Source organism: Equus caballus, chromosome 28, assembly GCF_041296265.1.
Source record: "Equus caballus isolate H_3958 breed thoroughbred chromosome 28, TB-T2T, whole genome shotgun sequence".
NCBI lineage: Eukaryota > Metazoa > Chordata > Mammalia > Perissodactyla > Equidae > Equus > Equus caballus.
This window is the reverse complement of record NC_091711.1, coordinates 11,374,535-11,392,124: the sequence shown is the minus strand read 5'-3', so window position 1 is coordinate 11,392,124 and position 17,590 is coordinate 11,374,535. Positions and strand designations below refer to the sequence as shown.

The window sequence follows — 17,590 nt, the reverse complement described above, 5'->3', positions numbered from 1 at the left end:
GACACTTTTCTGACAGCTTCACGTATTTTAAAACATTGTCTTCAAAGCCATCTTAAGAGGGGACACTGTAATTATCCCATTTTACAGATGAGAAAACTGAATGAAAGATACTCTTTTAATATGACTCTATTATTATCTTAAATATATTTACAAATTGAATCCTGAGAATATTTGTTATACAACTGGTGGTAGTGATTTATTATAATAGCAGTGTTAATACAGCAGCTAACATTTATCCAGTTTCCTGAGTGCCAGACGTCCTTTTCAGTGCTTTACAGATTTCAACTCAATCCTCCTAACAGCTCTCCGAGGTAGGTACTATGGCTGTCTCCATTCTATAAACGAGGAAACTGAGCTAAAAGATGCATTCTTTAAAAAAAACCTAATTTTAAATAAGTTGAATTGCTTTACACATTGTTCTCAAGAATGTTTGAAAATAGAATAATATGTATTTTATAATTACTATTTTATAATAATGACGGTTGTTAAGGCAGCTACAATCCATGGAAGGATTTGTAAGTGTTAGGCACCGTTCAAGGAAATTGCACGCAATAACCCATTTGACCAGCAGAGCAATCTGTGAGGGGTGGATACTGTTACTGTCATCGTTTTATAGTGAGGAAGAATGTGAGTGAATCCATCGAGGTTACACAGACAAGAATGACAGTGTTGGGATTCATACTTGGGCAGACTGATATTAGACATGTCAGAATTTTATTCAAGTTTTGTATTAATTCAATGTTTACCTGGATAGGATGAAGTGTGGAAATTTCTTGTATCTCCCAAACTGTGAATGAAGGAACAAATGCACCAGTTTTAATCCATTATGGATGACATATCCATTTTAACTAATACCTTTACTTTTGCTCTACAACTGTTCTAGTTAAAAGTCTTCCTGTTTTTAGAATTAAAACCTTACTTATATCATCCAAATATACATTCCAATCATTGGGTTGGAGCCCGAGGTGCTTTGAAAAGAATTCTAATTTTAAAAGACGTTCTCTTTCTTTTTATAATCTCTGTTTAAAAATAAGTTGCCACCAAAAGAATTATGCTGCCTTAAAATCACCTTCAGCGCCAAAATGTCAAAAGGGAATTTAATGGAATGAAAACAAAGAAACGTTTAATGAGTTGATTTGACTAAGTGGATATCAACATTTTATTTTATATTAATTCTCATTTTATAATTAGGCATTTAGGTAGACTCATCAGAATTTTCTAAAAATATTCAATGAATAAATAACTTTCATTTTAAAAGATATATCTAGTGCCTTCAATTTATTTATTTACTTAAAAGCTATGAAGTCGTTTCTATGAGGTATATAAAATAAAAATTCACACACATCCCTATTGATGGCGCGTTAACAGTGCAAGCAACATTTTAAAGCTTGACACTTCTTGGTGCATAATTATTCAATTTTTCTCCATATATAGACACCACACATTGTTGTCAATAAATAATTACACTTTAATGGCAAAGTAATAATTTAGACAGATACAGGGTGCACATTTGCAAAAAAATATATGCAAGCTGGTTTACAAGCTAGAAGAACAATAAACCAATAGAAAATACATCATCCAGTTAAGTCCATGACACGAAGTACTTATTGTTGGGGCTTTACAAAGACTACAAAACTTTGCAGATGATTTATTTCACTGTTTCTGTCTATTTACATGATATGTTACATCAAAAATGTACAAAATATAAAATGTATACAGACAAATGTTTCACAAACTAGTTTAAGTTGTAAACTAGGTGGACCTACTGAGATGTATTGCAGGAATTTCTGTTTATGACCATGTTTGGACTGTGTTTCTCAAAATGGCAGGGAAAGATTAGCAATTTTCTTAGATCACATATTATACAAGGGCAACTAGTCACTCATCCAGCTACACGAATCGATGTTTCACAACAGATTTGACCCATGTTTGAGGCTTCAAAGTTAGGGTGACAATTCTATGTGCATAAATTCGGTTCAGATTTCCCGGAGGGCTGTAGCACCGTGTAGGACCTATGGAGACTTAGTAACACTCTGAAAACTGCACAGATGTCTTGTGCTGTTAGTGTTCTATAGCAACTGACCCACGGGTGGTCACAGAGAGTAGCACCGATTACACGTCCTGAAAGGAACACATTTTCACACGCATAGAACAAGTCTACACCATGGCCTAGCCCTTGGGTTTTATAAACTTAAAACCTGTCCTCTGTGTGTGGTGGTAACTTCTCCAATGACCCCGATCAGTCTTCATGCAATCTCTTTAAAGCCTGCCACGACAGATGCACTTTGAGACAGTTTCACTTTTCCGGAAATGGACTGGCTTCAGGTACGGTTTTGAAGCATGCTCACTGTAGCACTGACAGCTCCTGCGTGGTCACGACAACTGTAAATAGAGGACGGACACACCAGAGAACAACAGCTTTGAGGGGTTTGCATTCTGTATTTGTTTGCAACGTACAGGAAATCTCAGCAAGTGAAACACCTCTTAACACCAACAGGATAAAATACAATTTTTTGTGTGTTTGTTTGCAAAATCAATTTGTGCAAGTTTTTAAAATTATTATTTACAATACCTACCCAGTAGACTGTGCAAATCTAACCTTCTTTTACAGTATAAATGCTTCCCCCTCCACAGTGACTTCACTGCTTCAGTGTTCTTTAATGCTGAATTTCTCATGTACAACAATAGCAATCAAAACAACATGCTCAAAACTAATAATAATAATTTAAAAAAAAGAACAGGGGAGGAAAGCCAAATAGTTGTGCTCATGCTGCATCTAGTGCCTCCAGCTCTGCTGGATAACAATTCAAAATCTCCCACCTTCTAAACTCTCTCACCTAGGACTGGATGGAATTTAGCCACATGTCTTAGCTTTTAAGTGACAGTCAAAGAGGGTTTCTGGGTTACTTGAATATTTTGGAGGATAGGCAAAGCAATCTATTCACAAGGTAAAAATACTGATCTTTCTCCTATCCATTTCTTAAAAAAAAAAAAAGATATATAGAGATGAGGCTACTGTGTTAACTCGTGTTGCTTGGTTGTAAATGAAAAGACGGTGGAAATTACCAGTGGTTTAGGACTTAAACCAGCTGTTAAACTCTTGTAGAAATCTGTTTTAAGGCAGCGAGACAGCACCATAGGAAATGTTCCTTCTTTCACTGAAAAGGCTCAAACAAATGAAGCCCTAAAAAAGCCTTTTGTCAGTGTTGACTAATAATTGGTATAAAACTCTTGTTAAAGGAGTGGGCAGGTGGTTTAAAAAGACCACTGTGGTAAAAATAACCTTATAAAACCTGGGACTCTTACACTAAAAAGTTGGTGGAGCACATCATGTGAACATGGCAGTTAAGAATTAAATTGGCACTTCTCCAGCTTGCCACAGTAGTGTTTTTCTGGTGGTTGCACAATTCCATTTGTGCTTACAGAGGACTGGCCTCTTGGCTTCGTTTTGGAATGGGGTTAGCGCACAACACAAACACTACTGGAGCCCTGTGACCAGCACCATGTGGCACAAAGGAGGTTGGGCGGATCAGAAGAATGGACCCTGCCTGAGGAGAACAGCCCCTCAGAGGAAAGAAAGGAAGGGACAAAAAAAGGTCTGCATTGTAAACTTTTAAAGAGGAAAAACATAAAGTCCAGTTTGGCTATCCCATGTGCAATCTATTCAGTTGCCCTGTCATTAGGGTCCTTTCCAGTTGATTAACGGAGCCTTATATCATTCCACGGATATAAAAATGCCTAGACATAAAATAAAGGTAAGCTTTCATTTCAATTTAGCATCTTGGCAGTTCAGACTTCCTTCTGCTGCCTCCTTGGAGACCATGACCCAGGGTCAGGGCCCTTGACAGGGTGCTTTCATACTGGCAGTGGTTTCGTGAAAATACCTTACTTTTTAAACATTTTTTAAAAGCATAGTCTTTTCCCCTAACTTTTTTCACCCTCTAGAGGGTAGATTCAAGAGATGACTCCAAAATGTCTTCATGGTGGCTGGTGCTATCGCTGTCACAGCTTTGTGTGCCCGAGTAGTTGGCTGCTTCTTGGAGTTTCATTAGCATATTCATCTGAGGAAAGAAAAAGAGACATCGATGTAGGCAATGATGCATTGAGTAAGCCAGCCTCATAAAATACAGGGCCAGCCCCATAAAATACACTGAGGAACTGTCTCATCCCATCCAAGTGAAACGAGAAAACAATTTTCTATTTTCACTAGTTGCCCCTGGCTCCTACACTATTTCTCTCAAACATGACTATGACACCAAACCATAAGGACAAAATAGGCCCTCTAGGTAACTCTTTTATTTGGGGTTGTGAATGAATATGGCTCCAGCAGGGAGATTGGGAAGGAAACTGTATCACAGCTGGACATCTGGGCTCATTGCTGGAGAGTATGCCAAGCTTCCCAGCTTTTTGGCTGGGAGAAGCAGAAAGCATTGAATGGCAACTGAAAGTCGTGAATGTTCACACACACACAGTCCCTTGGGAGAAGGAGGGGATGGAGTGGAATGAAGCCAGCTGCTGCACACAGCACACCATCTGCTGTTTAGGAGCTGACCTCGAGAGGAGGTGACTGAATGAAGCCGACCATGAGTGTTTGATGAGGGAGAAGGAAAGAACTGCTGTCAAGTTTCTGTTGTTGCTAAATTTCTGGCTAAAATATGATTGATATATCACTGAAAACAAAAACCACCTTCTGGAACAATAGCGGCTGTCTCATGTTTCCCAGCCTTACAGGATACTTGGTAATGTTTGTTCTAGTAAAAGGGACATACGCATGAGAGCACCTGGGGAGAAAGACAGCGAGCATTTCCATGTATTACAAAATAAAAGGCGGCCCCCTTGCTTGGATTTTGATAGACCTGCAGATGCACTGTTAGAGATGGATGTAAAGGGAATGACTGTGTGAAAGCAAACTGTGGATAAATGATTCAACGATTTTAGAAAGCACATAAAAATTGGCACATGTCTTCACGAGGGTATGGACTTGTTTTCTTATCAAGGATTTCTATAAATTTTAATAATCTTTATATTGTTTAATGCATGCTAACTTTATTATTTTATAATCAAAATTGTTCTTTTTTTTTTCCAACTTGGAGATATAGGGAATCTGATCCAATAGAAAGGAGAAATCTGAAAAAGGATTCTTTAGTCATATGTTAGGCTATGCATGCTTGTGTGTTCGGTGTAAAATGTCTGCTTAAAAAAATGCTTGTGAAATAAATGATAAACTGGTAATCACCAATTTCAGCAAGAATGCCTTTCTGGCAAAAGAGCTACAGTTATAGCATATTTTAAAGTCATTTAAATATTCTTCAGGACAATATTTCTCAACATAATTTTTAGTCTAACTCTCTGAATTTATTAAATCAGCTACATAAGCATACGAAATGAAAGTTTTTGGTGATAACCTCTCAAACCCAGTAAGCCAAAAGGCAAACATTTCCATCAACACACTGTTTCTCTCTCTCCCTCTTCTCTCTCTCTCATACAGAGACAGACACAGACACAGACACACACACGCCTACCTTCATGCACCTTCATATTCCCTCCCTCTTTTCTTAGGTCAATTCTTCCCTCAATAGTAGCTGGCTGTAAGTTCAGGCATTTGGGTGAAGATGATTTGTAAAACAGAACTGTGTTTTGAGCATCCTCCTGATTTACTAAGAGTAGAAATGGTGAAGGGGGTCTGTTTAAAGGGTTATGACTCTGTCTCAGTCACAAATGTTTGAAATCACTTGAATGCTGAATGACGTAAAAGGTTTATAGTGTAATACTAATGTTATTAAAGTCTTAATTTTTGAAAATGATGCCATATAGTAAATACGTTCCCGTAGAAGAAGTTTCAAATCTCAGATTCATAATAAATGTATACAAGGGATTTTCTTTGCTTTCTCATAGCATTGCTTTGTGCATTCAAATAAAATGAGATTACAAGAGGGAGGTAAGGTCACAAATGATTCAAGAGTCACTGGGATAGAACATTATTCTCTACAAAAATATTTCCCTCCTCTCTTCTCCTCTGCTTCTTCCCCATACCCATGGTCATAAATATAATGTCTATCATTTGTAACACCTTGGTCAGGTCCTTATCATCTCTGGTATTTACAAATCTGCTAGACTCCCAGCCTCCATCCTTTCTCCTTCAATCTGTCCTCTATTCTACAAAGTGATCTTTATAAACTGCAAATCTAACCAGGTAAGTCCCCTGCTCAAAAACATTTGGTGGCTCCCCATTGTCTATGAGATAAAGTTCTAACTTCCTACAATGATAAACAAGTCTTGGCATGATCTAGAAATTGTAGACTTCTATAGCTTTAATTTCTCCTGCCCCTTTTGTCCTAGTCCCACCAATTTGTATACAGCTCCCTAAATTCATCATCTTTATTATACTGTCCCATGTTTCACCTGCTACTTCCTTAATTTTGGATTTTCTTATCCAACTACGTGGTGAACTTCTATTCATCCTTCCAGACCTAGCGCAAGCATCTCCTCCTCTGTGAAGCTTCTCCTAATCACTTCCTCAATGGACTCATAACTTTACCTAGTATGTACCTCTATCATTATTTTACTATAATTATATTGGTAGATCTCTCTTTCTACTACTGGACTGTGAGCTTCTCGAGATCAAAAACAGTATCTTATTTATATCCTGAACACCAAGTCTTAGTCCTAACTATATACTTATTACCTATTAACATTTATTTAATGAACATGAATTTGTTGATGATGAATACACATTGTATTTTTAAAATACAGTGAGATGTGCCAAAAACTTGCATCCTTGTTCAGATTCAAAAACATATTTCTGACATTAAACCTAATATTTCTGATTTAGATTAACTGTAAACATATTTTTATCTTAGTCAGAAATTATAGAAATATAGAGAAATAGAAGCAGATATAGAGAAAACATTTACTTTCCTCTCAGAATGTGCCTGATCCAAAGATTTATTTTTAGATGATGTCTTTTGCCATTTAACGTGTCATGTATCATAACCTCCTGTTTCTTAAGCTGTTTAGTTGAGCAGCAGATTAGGAGTCAGAGATTTATTTAATTCCAATTCTCACTCAGAATGGGAAACTCTGGCTCTCTTTTCTGTACTAGAAGACAGGAGCATTCAGAGCCAGAGAAAAGAGTGCTGGATGGGTTTAGCTGTGGGAATTGGGAAAGTTAAGGGCATCCCCTAAGGGTTCCATAATTTACCGAGTAACTCTCCAAACAAACTCTATAAACACCTCTCCCTGCGTGGAACAGTCACAGCATATCAAAACTGCAGAGGGAGAACTAGAATTTATTTAAAAAGTCAGACAAAATAACCCATACTTACACCCTAAGGCTTATATTTACTCTATTAAATTTTAACCATCCTATCAACAATTATTTAGCGTATACTCATGATTATGCTGGATTCAAACCAATCTCACACCACTACTGTTAATTTCTAACTATGTATGAGCTAAAGGGCCAGGTACCTGTTACAAAAATATAAGTCCAGGCCCATAACGAGATTGTAGTTTAGAACCAAAGTCCTATATAGAAGGTCCCAGGACTCTAGGAAGTCTATGCACACACTTCAATGACTTTATGAACCCTTTGAAATAGCATGCAAAATGTTCTGTGTCTGCATTTTTCTGGGGAAAGGATCTTGAAAATTAATCAGATTGTTTACACGTAACCGGCAAAATGTTAAGAACGATCAGCCGAGATGAGGATGAGGTATACAAGCTGGGGTTGTGGAGGTAATGATATTTCCTAAAATATCAAGTCATTTTATGTTCTTGGGCATAGTCATAGGTTATGGTTTTTAATCATTTCCTGTTTCATTTGTTTAAGTAACAAAATGGGCTTTATATCACTATCTCTTCTTTCTGTATTGGTTGTATAAGTCCAATGATTTCTTTAGTCATAGAATGGTAAGCTACTAAACATGTTACATTTGATACCAATCTATAGAAAGTCATCCACAAAAATAAAAAAAATAAATACATTTAAAAAAGTATTTTTCCTAATACATCATGTACTTAATATTTTCAGGGTACTAATACTTTGGAGTTTTATCGACTTTTATTAAACCATACATGATTGTAAATTGAGCAAGTCAGGGAGAATAACTTCTCTTTGATTTCCAAGAGAGTCTATTCTTCATCACTGTAGGCGACAGGAGACTCATTCTAAATCTAGTCAAATTAGTTGATATATGTAAAATATTCTTTAGTTCTTTAAGTATACATTAGATTATATTCTTTTGGTTTTTCACTTAAGAACAAAATTCAGTTTTCTTTAAATACCTAGTAAAACTTATGCACTGTTTAAAATTTATTTAGTTACACAATTTTCTGCATGATAAGGGAAAAATTAAGGTCACAGAGTTAAGGCCTGGTTTCAGTGTTTCTTGATTATTTTTAAGGATGTAAATTTGATCTTTCATTTTAAGAATTTCACCCAGTGAAAGCAGGCCAAAAGAAGAAGAGTTAAAATTGAGTATCAATATCAGGAAAGTCCCAAATAGTATCTAGGATAACCAATATCTTTGATACAAATGACTAAATATTAACAACTACGCTCTGTAGTCATGATTATATAGGAAGAATCAAACATCAGCTTCTTACCAGGGGATCCCCCTCTGTGTCAGTTTGTGGAATGTGCTTTGAGGTTGTGGCTTCCTTAGTGGATATGCAGCCCTCATATCCAACATCTTCTGGTCGCAGCTGAAGTAAAGCTGGGCCCTCCTGAGGCAGAGACGCTGAGCTCCATGGGTATGTATCAAGTACCCACTTTGAAGGATCTTCCCAAGGGGCACGTTTCCCATACATCTAAGAGGTGATCACATATTTAGCACATATAAAATACATTTCTATTCAGTAAAACAGGCTACTACTAACTGAGTGATTCCTTTGCTCATTGAGTTCTTATGAGGCTTTTGAGGGAATTAAAGGGTAATATATAACATACAATTTTGCAAATTTTAAACATATGTCTGTCCATACAGTTCACTTTAAATTGAAGGCTGGACAAAGCGAAGCTGATATCTGGGATAGGTGATCAGCATCTGGGGGAAAGGGTTAGGGGGGCATATTTTAAATACATGTTGAAATGACTCCCCACATTTATCTTGATTAGTAATTTTACAAACCAAAAGAAAACTCAAAGTTGAGAAAGAAAAGTGCTAGTTTTGGAGAACTGAAAAAAGCCACACTTGACTCTAAGTAGAGTTCTCTATTAACGTGCACTTTGGAAAGATGATGAATAAAAGAAAAGAGACTTCGTTTTTCTCTGTCTAGTTCACTCTACTCAAACTTTCTTTGAGAACAAGAATACTTTCTCTGACAAGCAACTTCCTCAGATTAACACCCTCTAATGATCTCATTCCTTCCTGTAAAAGCTCTTTTTAGATGTTTATTTATAAGACTACTAGTAAAAGAGGAGGGAAAAATGGGAAATGGAAGCGTCAACATTGTAAGGACTCAAATGAAGGGAAAAAGTCAATATGGAAGTGATGATAAAGCTAGTTAAAGTACTGGTAGCAGAGTAGAGGGAGAGGATGAATCCAAGAGATGTTAAAAAGTTTTTCGGCTGGAAGCAAAGCCAAAACCAAACTAGGAAGAGCACACTGAAGAGAGCGAGGTGGATGGAACTTTGTCAATAAGGACAAGGCCACAGACAGACAGAAAGAAAAGTTAAAATTAACAGAAGAGGGCAGTAAGAGGGGAATATTAGTTCTTTAATGTACTTCCCCTTCCACTTGACCTGCTCCACTGAGGGCAATCCTGGTTACTAGGTGCATATGTGGTCCCAGATGGCATTCTGTGAGGTGTCCTATGTGGCTTGCTGTGGTTCAGTGAGACAAAAGCAAAATGGTGGACACTGACACCATGAAAGGTCCATGAGCTGCCTTGGGATTGCCTTTTGGGTTTCTCCTGGAGAAGTTGTATGAGGTTGTGGCAGCCTTGCCTTAAAAAAAAAGTTCAAGTCCTGCTATCTCTCTATTTACATAGGAGATGATGGCAGGAGTAGAAATCATTAGATTTTTTTTTCATAGTTCTGTTGTTTTGGAGAGGAAGTTTTCTCTTAATTAAAAACCTACTTTATAGAGAATTTAAACATTGCTTGCTATACTACTTAAACTAATTGAAGAAAAATGTGTAATTCTTGGAAAGCAAATGTTATAAAAAGAACATGAAAGTCTACAATCAACTGATGCCAGCCTTTTGAAGAATCATCAAGGACAGTAAAACTGAAGGTGACCAATAAAAAGCTGTGTAGGCCCAATTCTCTATTTCAGAGTAAAACAGATACTATAGAAAAAGAATTGAGAGAAGAGACATTTAAACAGTCAGAATGAGATGAGTTGATTGCTGACATTTTAAGAAAGATAGAATCACCAGAATCAAAACCAAAATCCATTGCATCACTAGTGTTTTTTCCAACTAGAACATCTGGCAGAGAGTAGTCTCCATATGGTTCCTCACCAAAGCATTGGCCTTCATTTGAAAAGAGATTTTTCTGTTTCTCTCAAAGCAGATTTTCATCTTTGCCATCAGGCTTTGTTTCTCCACCTCTTGCTCCAATGAAGGTTCTTTTTTGTCAGTAGATTCAAGAGAATGGTTCATGACATATGTGATTCCTTTCCTTCCTCCCTCTCTAGAAGGCATATTTGGACCACCCCGGGAAAAATCACTTGCTGATGGACTTATGGGTAAGCACATCCTTCAGCAGCAATGAGAATTGTCTATCTACCAAAAGGTCTTCCTTTCCATCTCTCCTATGTGCTAGATTTTCTCCCCACATTTCCTAGATCATGGTTGAGTCAGCCTTCACATTAAACACCCAGAACCATAGCAAGACACTTGAGACATTTTAATCCCTCTTCAAAAATAATTTTGAAGTATCTCTCAGCTTTAGTTGGGGAAACTGGTATTACTTTAGTGATTATACTTTTGCCCAAATGGAAGATTTATAGAATTATAATTCTCTGGATAGTGTTTTATAAATAATATTAATTTAAATATAAAATGAACTCATTCACCTTTTAAAAATGAGATGTAATGAAACTAAGCATGTTTAGGTATTATTGTTTTTGACTTTTTAAAAAGCTTCTTTTTCTGTCTATGTATTAGCAAACAAATGTGAAATAAGAAGAATTTCATATATACAGACTTGGATAACAGTTTATTAATACTGAAACTGTATCTAGAGAAGAAATAGTTCATTTAAACATTAATTTTAAAATTATGAATATTATTAACAAAATTTCATAATTTTTTTTTGTATAAATGATTGAAATTCAGAAACCCAACCCACATCTTAGGCAGCACACTAGTTTTAGAGGAATCCTGAAAAGTGATATATATGCTATACTTGAAAAACAAAAACCTTTGATATAGTGTTTTATTTTGTTGGAGGCATTTTCTGGGGCTAGATTTGTTCATACCCTTAAAAAGATGAAAATGGGTTATTTAAATCTGGTGTGGAACCAACTGATAGCATTCTTCATGATCACTGTTTTCTCTGAGTGTTCTGAGCATCCTCATAATATCCATGTTTACCAGCTCCATTGTGATAGCTCTAAACATTGTCATACCATTCTACTAGGTGAGAAGAATATGAAGGTGAAAAGAAGGTGAAAGGAGGTGAAAGGAAGGAAAATAGATAACCAATTTTTAAATTTTTTTTGGTGAGCAAGATTCGCCCTGAGCTAACATCCATTGCCAATCCTTCTCTTTTTTTTCCTCAAGGAAGATTAGCCCTGAGCTAACATCTGTGCCAGTCCTCCTCTATTTTTTGTATGTGGGATGCCTCCACAGCATGGGTGATGAGAGGAGCAGGTCCACACCTGGGATCTGAACCTGCGAACCCAGCTTGTGAAAGGAGAGCACGCAGAACTTTAACCACACAGCCACACAGCTGGCCCCAGATAACCAATATTTTAAACAGTAAAACAAAGACTTGACACAGTATTGCAGATGACAAAACGTGAAAAGCATAAACTATATCTTAATTCTAGTAGCAACTGTAATAACCAGAAATAGAGATGCCTAAGCAAAAACTGCCCAAACCTTGGCCGAGCTATTGAAAAGGAGATTGGATGCTTCTACAATAAGTTGGGTGATTATGTGACACAAATCTTATAGATTCATCCTTGAGTTTTGTAATTCTACAGTTCCATTAAATTTCAACTCCAATTTAAGGAAATAGCAAGACTGAAGGGAAAGTGATAATATATTTTGTTGAAGAAACAGAGTTTTCTTATTAAGTGATGTATTTTGACTTTTTAGTTAAGAGTAAATAGAAGGGCTTGTTGCAGGGCCTTACAATGTAAGGTAGATGAGAGGAACAGCAGAGATGCCGCTAAACCAACCTGTCTTGGATAAGAAAATCAACTGCCTTAGAATTTAGCACACTCCCTCCAAAATAGTAAGGGATCTTGCAAGTGATGTTAAAGGGCTTCAACCAACAAAACTGAAACAGGGAATGTATAAACAAATACTTCTTGTGGGAAATTATATGATGAGAGGATAAATGATCAAGGTCCATGTAAACATGTTTGTATTATAAGATGTAGAGTATAATGTTATAAGATTATAAGATGTACAATTCGCTAGATATCTAATAAGAGCAGTCTTGTAAACACCAGTGGCAATAACATTGGCCTTAAATGTGTAGTTATTGGAATAATTGTGCTTTCTCTTTCTCCTACATATTTCTTCTCAGAACAGGAAAAAGTATTGTATACTAGTCGCTCTTTAAACTTTACCACAATATTTACATAATTAACGCCTTTAGTTTTCTGCTTATACCCAGAGAAATGAATGGCTTTTCTTTCAAAAATGATGATTTTTTTTGCTGTTTTTTTAAACAGTAAAGAAAATTGAGTACTATACCTGAAGACCTTCTCTCACTGCCTCCAGAATATAAGGTACCAAAGAATAGTTCCAGAGATCCATGAACCACACTCTAGAACCTTCTACATCCATGGGGCAAGGGAGGAAAAGTCGGGGACCTGAGCAGAAACAAATAAAACATTTTTGAGAACCATTATATTTAGTAATCTAAACACATATTTAGATACTATTTGGGGGAAATTAATATATTTCTTGCAGGATTCTTAGAAAAGTATAATCTTAGCCAGCTCGATTATTATTAAAGTATATTTTACTGAAGATCCAATCTCCCAGACTCTCTTTTCTTTTTATACTAAAATCTTAATCCAAAACATAACATATTAAAATTAGAAGAAATCTTAAAGGTCATAATCCAGTGAACCTGTCTCATTGTACAAATGATAAACCTGTGCTGAAATGAACTGCCAAATAAAACTATGTCATTCTTTACAGAAGTGGTACTCAGTCTTGGTCTTCTGATCCCAAATGTAGAATTCTTATTTCTAATTCACACTGTGTCTTTAGTGAGTATGTCTTTATGATCCATAACAACAGGGAAAGGACTTTTATACATGCAACTTAAGAATGGTTACAAAAATACACATCTTAATGCCAACTAAAGAGAAATAATTCAAACAATTTTGTCTTTATGAAAAATATAAAACACCTAAATTATCCATAAAACACTTAAATTATCTCTAACACTTAAATATTCTCTCACAGCTATATTTGACATGAGCCATTAGTTAAAATTTGTTTTTTTTCCTTCTTCTTCCCAAAGCCCCACAGTACACAGTTGTATAAACAAGTTACTTGAAACATACAACTTACTTCAAATGGTTATCTGATATTTTAGATTTTTATTTGCATTAAATATTTGACATCAGTAGGATAAACCATAAATATTAGAAAAAATGGATCTAATTGGAGATACAAAGCTTAGAAGAAGGCAAACTTTCAGAAGGGAAAAAAAGAAAGCTTAAATCTTGGGAAGCTTGAAAAACATTAGCTCCACTTGTTATTTTCTACCATCCAATCTGGCCATCTTTACCATGGACTCTTCGTTCCTGGAAAATAGCATATTGCAATTTTGGAACTCACCAATGGTAACATCAGAAGAACTGTGTGTTTCCAAAAAACTGTTGAGATGATGCCATGTCTTAGGAATCCAATCTATAATTTTGACTAGGTCATTATTGCGTATATTCCTTTCAATTTCTATCTCTATCAGTTTCCTTCGAAGATATCTGCCTAAAAAGCCTTTCACTGGTTCTGTGTGGTTTGCACATAGTACCCACCTACAAAAGAAAAAAGAAAAATCAGCAATCTTTATATAAATTAAATTCTAAGTCCACAGTGATTCTCTTTTCACTATAAAGTAAAAATGTTCCTATTTCAATTGGTGGCCACATTTTAATGACTAAAGGGGTTAGGAGGTTTATTAGCATTGGAGCTATAATGTAACTAACTTTTCTTTTTGAGCTAAAGAGAAGCTCATGTGCGTCAGAAGTGAGTGGGAGTGTACACGCTGAGCACTCCTCCGTAGGAGAGTCACAAATCCTGAAATAGGAACTCTCTTCATATTCCTCACACTTAGAAGAAAAGTGCTCTACTTTAGCCGGTGACATAGTGAGCAGGAAAAACATTTCTTTCTTTTTTTTTTTTTAAAGAAACACTTCTGACTACAGGTTGAGGATCACAAAATGTCTTCTTGAAAAAGAGTGTCGGAAGAAGTGAGAATTATTTTCACACCACAGGTCACCACTGGCAGGATTTGTCAATGTACAAATGGAAAAACAACAACCAAAAGCAAACAGAAAGAGTCAGTACAAAAACAAATTTCAATTTATCTTACCTGAAATTGTGATGCAGCTCTAGATTTGGTGATGAAGATACTCCCTGATTCATTGTTCCAATAATATATGGACTGGAAATAAAAAAAGAATAGAAAATAGATATTATGAACATAAAAGAGATTAATACATTAAAATTGTCTTAGAAAACAATTTAGATAAATATGGATTATTACATGTTAATACTAGGCTTTAAAAGGGTATTTTTCTAATGTTAGGTTGGAAAATGACAAAGATCATTGAACTAGAAGATTTGGGGTTCCAATTTCATCTCTGGTATCCTAGGCGAATCATTTTCCCTCTTTGAGCCTGAGTTTACTCATCCATAAAATAAAAAGTTTAGACAGAATAAGCACAGTGGTCTCATCCTACTCTAACATCTTATGACTCTTAGTTTATAATCAAATTCATCAATAATTTCCACTTTATTGTTTCATGGTTATTTTAAAGGTTCTTAATAACATCAGAGAATTTGTATTCTTGTTACAATGTTTATTTTATGCTAATCTATTTTTAACATTTTTTAAATCTCTTGCAGAGATTAATTGGAATATTGCCACCATTAAAACTAATATAATTATTATATTAGTCCTTATATGTCCTTTCTTTAGAGGCCACGCTAGAATGCATGTTAAGTGGATTTTTAGATTTTTTTATACCCTAGTTTAACTTTCTGCTTCATTGTAAATAGTTAAAAATAGACTCATTAATGGAGAGAGTTATTTCTGAATGTATTAGATTTATTGCTATAAAAGGTTGAATTTAAACTTTGATATGGACTAAGAATAAAACTAGAGCTCTAAAGCCTCATTCTAGCTCTTAATTTCCCTGCTTCAAATATTCCATCACTGAGATTGGTCTCCCAGACCTTCAGTATATCTGTAGAAGCTAACACCATCAAGTAAATCATGTTTCCATAGAAATGACGGAGACATAGTTGTTGAAGGATAAACAGATGTTCTAAGGAATACATAGGGATCTTTGGAAATATGGTATTAAATTAATAAAGGCTTCTCAAATTAATGGCATCTGTTATAGATCTTGAATAAAGGAATAAGAAAGCAAATTTGATCACCATTTTTTCACATTTCATCACTCAAAATATTTCATAAGCATACCATTTGTTGTATTTACAGTTGAGAAAACCATTGAAGATATCACTCAATGAGCCCACATGATGAAGATTATCAAGAATTATGACAACTGGGAGCTCCACGCCATTATTATCAGCACTGCACTGTTCAGCCAGGTTGGCTAGATACTGTTGCAATTCCTTTAAAAAAATGAAGAAAATAAATACCTCAATGATAAATTTATACCAGTGGCAAGTGATTCACAGTTTAGGAACAGCATATTTTGTCTTCCATCCAATGACTCTGATTAAAACTCATAGATCAATCTATTGATATAAAACCTTATTCTACAAAGTAAAAAACATATAACGCTGAAAGGATACATTTTTTAAAGGAAAGAGAAAAGCCAGTACAGAATACCTGCAGCAAATACAAATCTGTAAGCACAAAGGCATATTTTACAGTTGTTTTCTCCCCAAAAGCAAAGCAAGAAAAGACCTCTGGATGTGAGCTCTTATGATAAACCACAAATATTGAGACGTCATTCTTGTATTTGGTATTTCAGTGATAAAAGTGTATTTTAGTAAACCTTTTAATTTCAAGTATAGACTAAATCCAAAATGGCACCCCTAAGTTTCCACTAATACTTTACATTTTAATTCCAATTAATTTCCATGAGGTGAATCTGAAAATTCAGCCCTGGGACTACGACAGAAATGAGGTTATTTATTTATTTGTTTGGTTATTTATTTATTTATAATCTGCATGCAACTGCTGTAAATTTAAACAAAGATAAAATTTGTTATATTTCACTGGGTCACTTGACATTAGTGTTTAGCATTTCTTGAGCTTCTTTGTTCTTTTATAGGTATTATTCATTTCTAATAGCTTTTAATCTAAATATGACAACCAGTTCACTGATTGACTGCTCTCACAGATGGGTAGGCCAGGAAGATAATTAGTTTCTTAGAATTATCCTAATCAGTAAGAGCATTTCCATAATATTTGCATATTTACAATGACATTTTCGATTTGTAAAACTTGCTCAGGGTTAAAAAACAATTCCATGATCCCAATTTCTGCCAGCCAGGTAAATAGATGAACCACTCACGCTAGATGAAGCCTCCCTATGTCTATAATACCACTTTTAGAACTAAAAGTAGAAAGGAGTAAACAACAACGGCCAAGATTTCGAGGTATTTAGTAATATATTCATTTAAGTTCAAATAAAAAATATATTAAAGAACTAATGCACTATTTATCTTATATTGAGCAAAGTCACATAGAATAAATATTGCCTAAATCAGAGAATACTGAAAAAATATGTTTAAACTGGAGAATAGTCTGGAGCATTTCAATTATCTTAGGAGAAAAAATGGAATTTATGTCAATAATGTAGCTATATTAAGTCACTCATTCATTTATAAAATATTCACTGTCTATCTACCATCTTCATGGCACTAGACCAAGTCTTAGGGCATACAAAAATAATGATGCATTATTCAAGTAAGTTTAACATTTATTGTGAACTGAATCAAATACTTTTCTGAGCATAGGGGTTAAAAAGGATAATCAGACTGTCTCCCCCTGCAGGCTTTGAGTTCTCACATTAGGGACTGAAATTTAAATATGATAAATCATTTGAATATAATGTCCTAGTGTATTAGGAGCTATGAGAGGTCATGGGAGAAGATTTCGCCTAGCTGGTGGGTGTCAAGGAAAGCTTTCTGGAGGAGGTAATGCCAGAGCTTGGGAGGGTAGTAGGTGCACACATAACTAATAAAC

At 35.3% G+C, this 17,590-nt stretch overlaps 1 protein-coding gene across 20 annotated transcripts in view; it reads right to left on the bottom strand.

Annotated features, from left to right (window-relative positions):
• Window positions 1–1,447: 1,447 nt before the first annotated feature.
• NAV3 (neuron navigator 3) overlaps window positions 1,448–17,590 on the bottom strand; it is a 776,877-nt gene continuing 760,734 nt past the window's right edge. For all 20 annotated transcript variants that reach the window (XM_070254197.1, XM_070254199.1, XM_070254205.1 and 17 more), the window contains 6 exons: window positions 15,851–16,005; window positions 14,735–14,806; window positions 13,981–14,177; window positions 12,880–12,998; window positions 8,608–8,811; window positions 1,448–4,061 (listed from right to left, as the gene is read on the bottom strand). In XM_070254197.1, coding sequence (XP_070110298.1) covers window positions 3,942–4,061; window positions 8,608–8,811; window positions 12,880–12,998; window positions 13,981–14,177; window positions 14,735–14,806; window positions 15,851–16,005 — 867 coding nt within the window. In that variant the 3' untranslated portion in view covers window positions 1,448–3,941. The remainder of the gene's footprint in view (window positions 4,062–8,607; window positions 8,812–12,879; window positions 12,999–13,980; window positions 14,178–14,734; window positions 14,807–15,850; window positions 16,006–17,590) is intronic.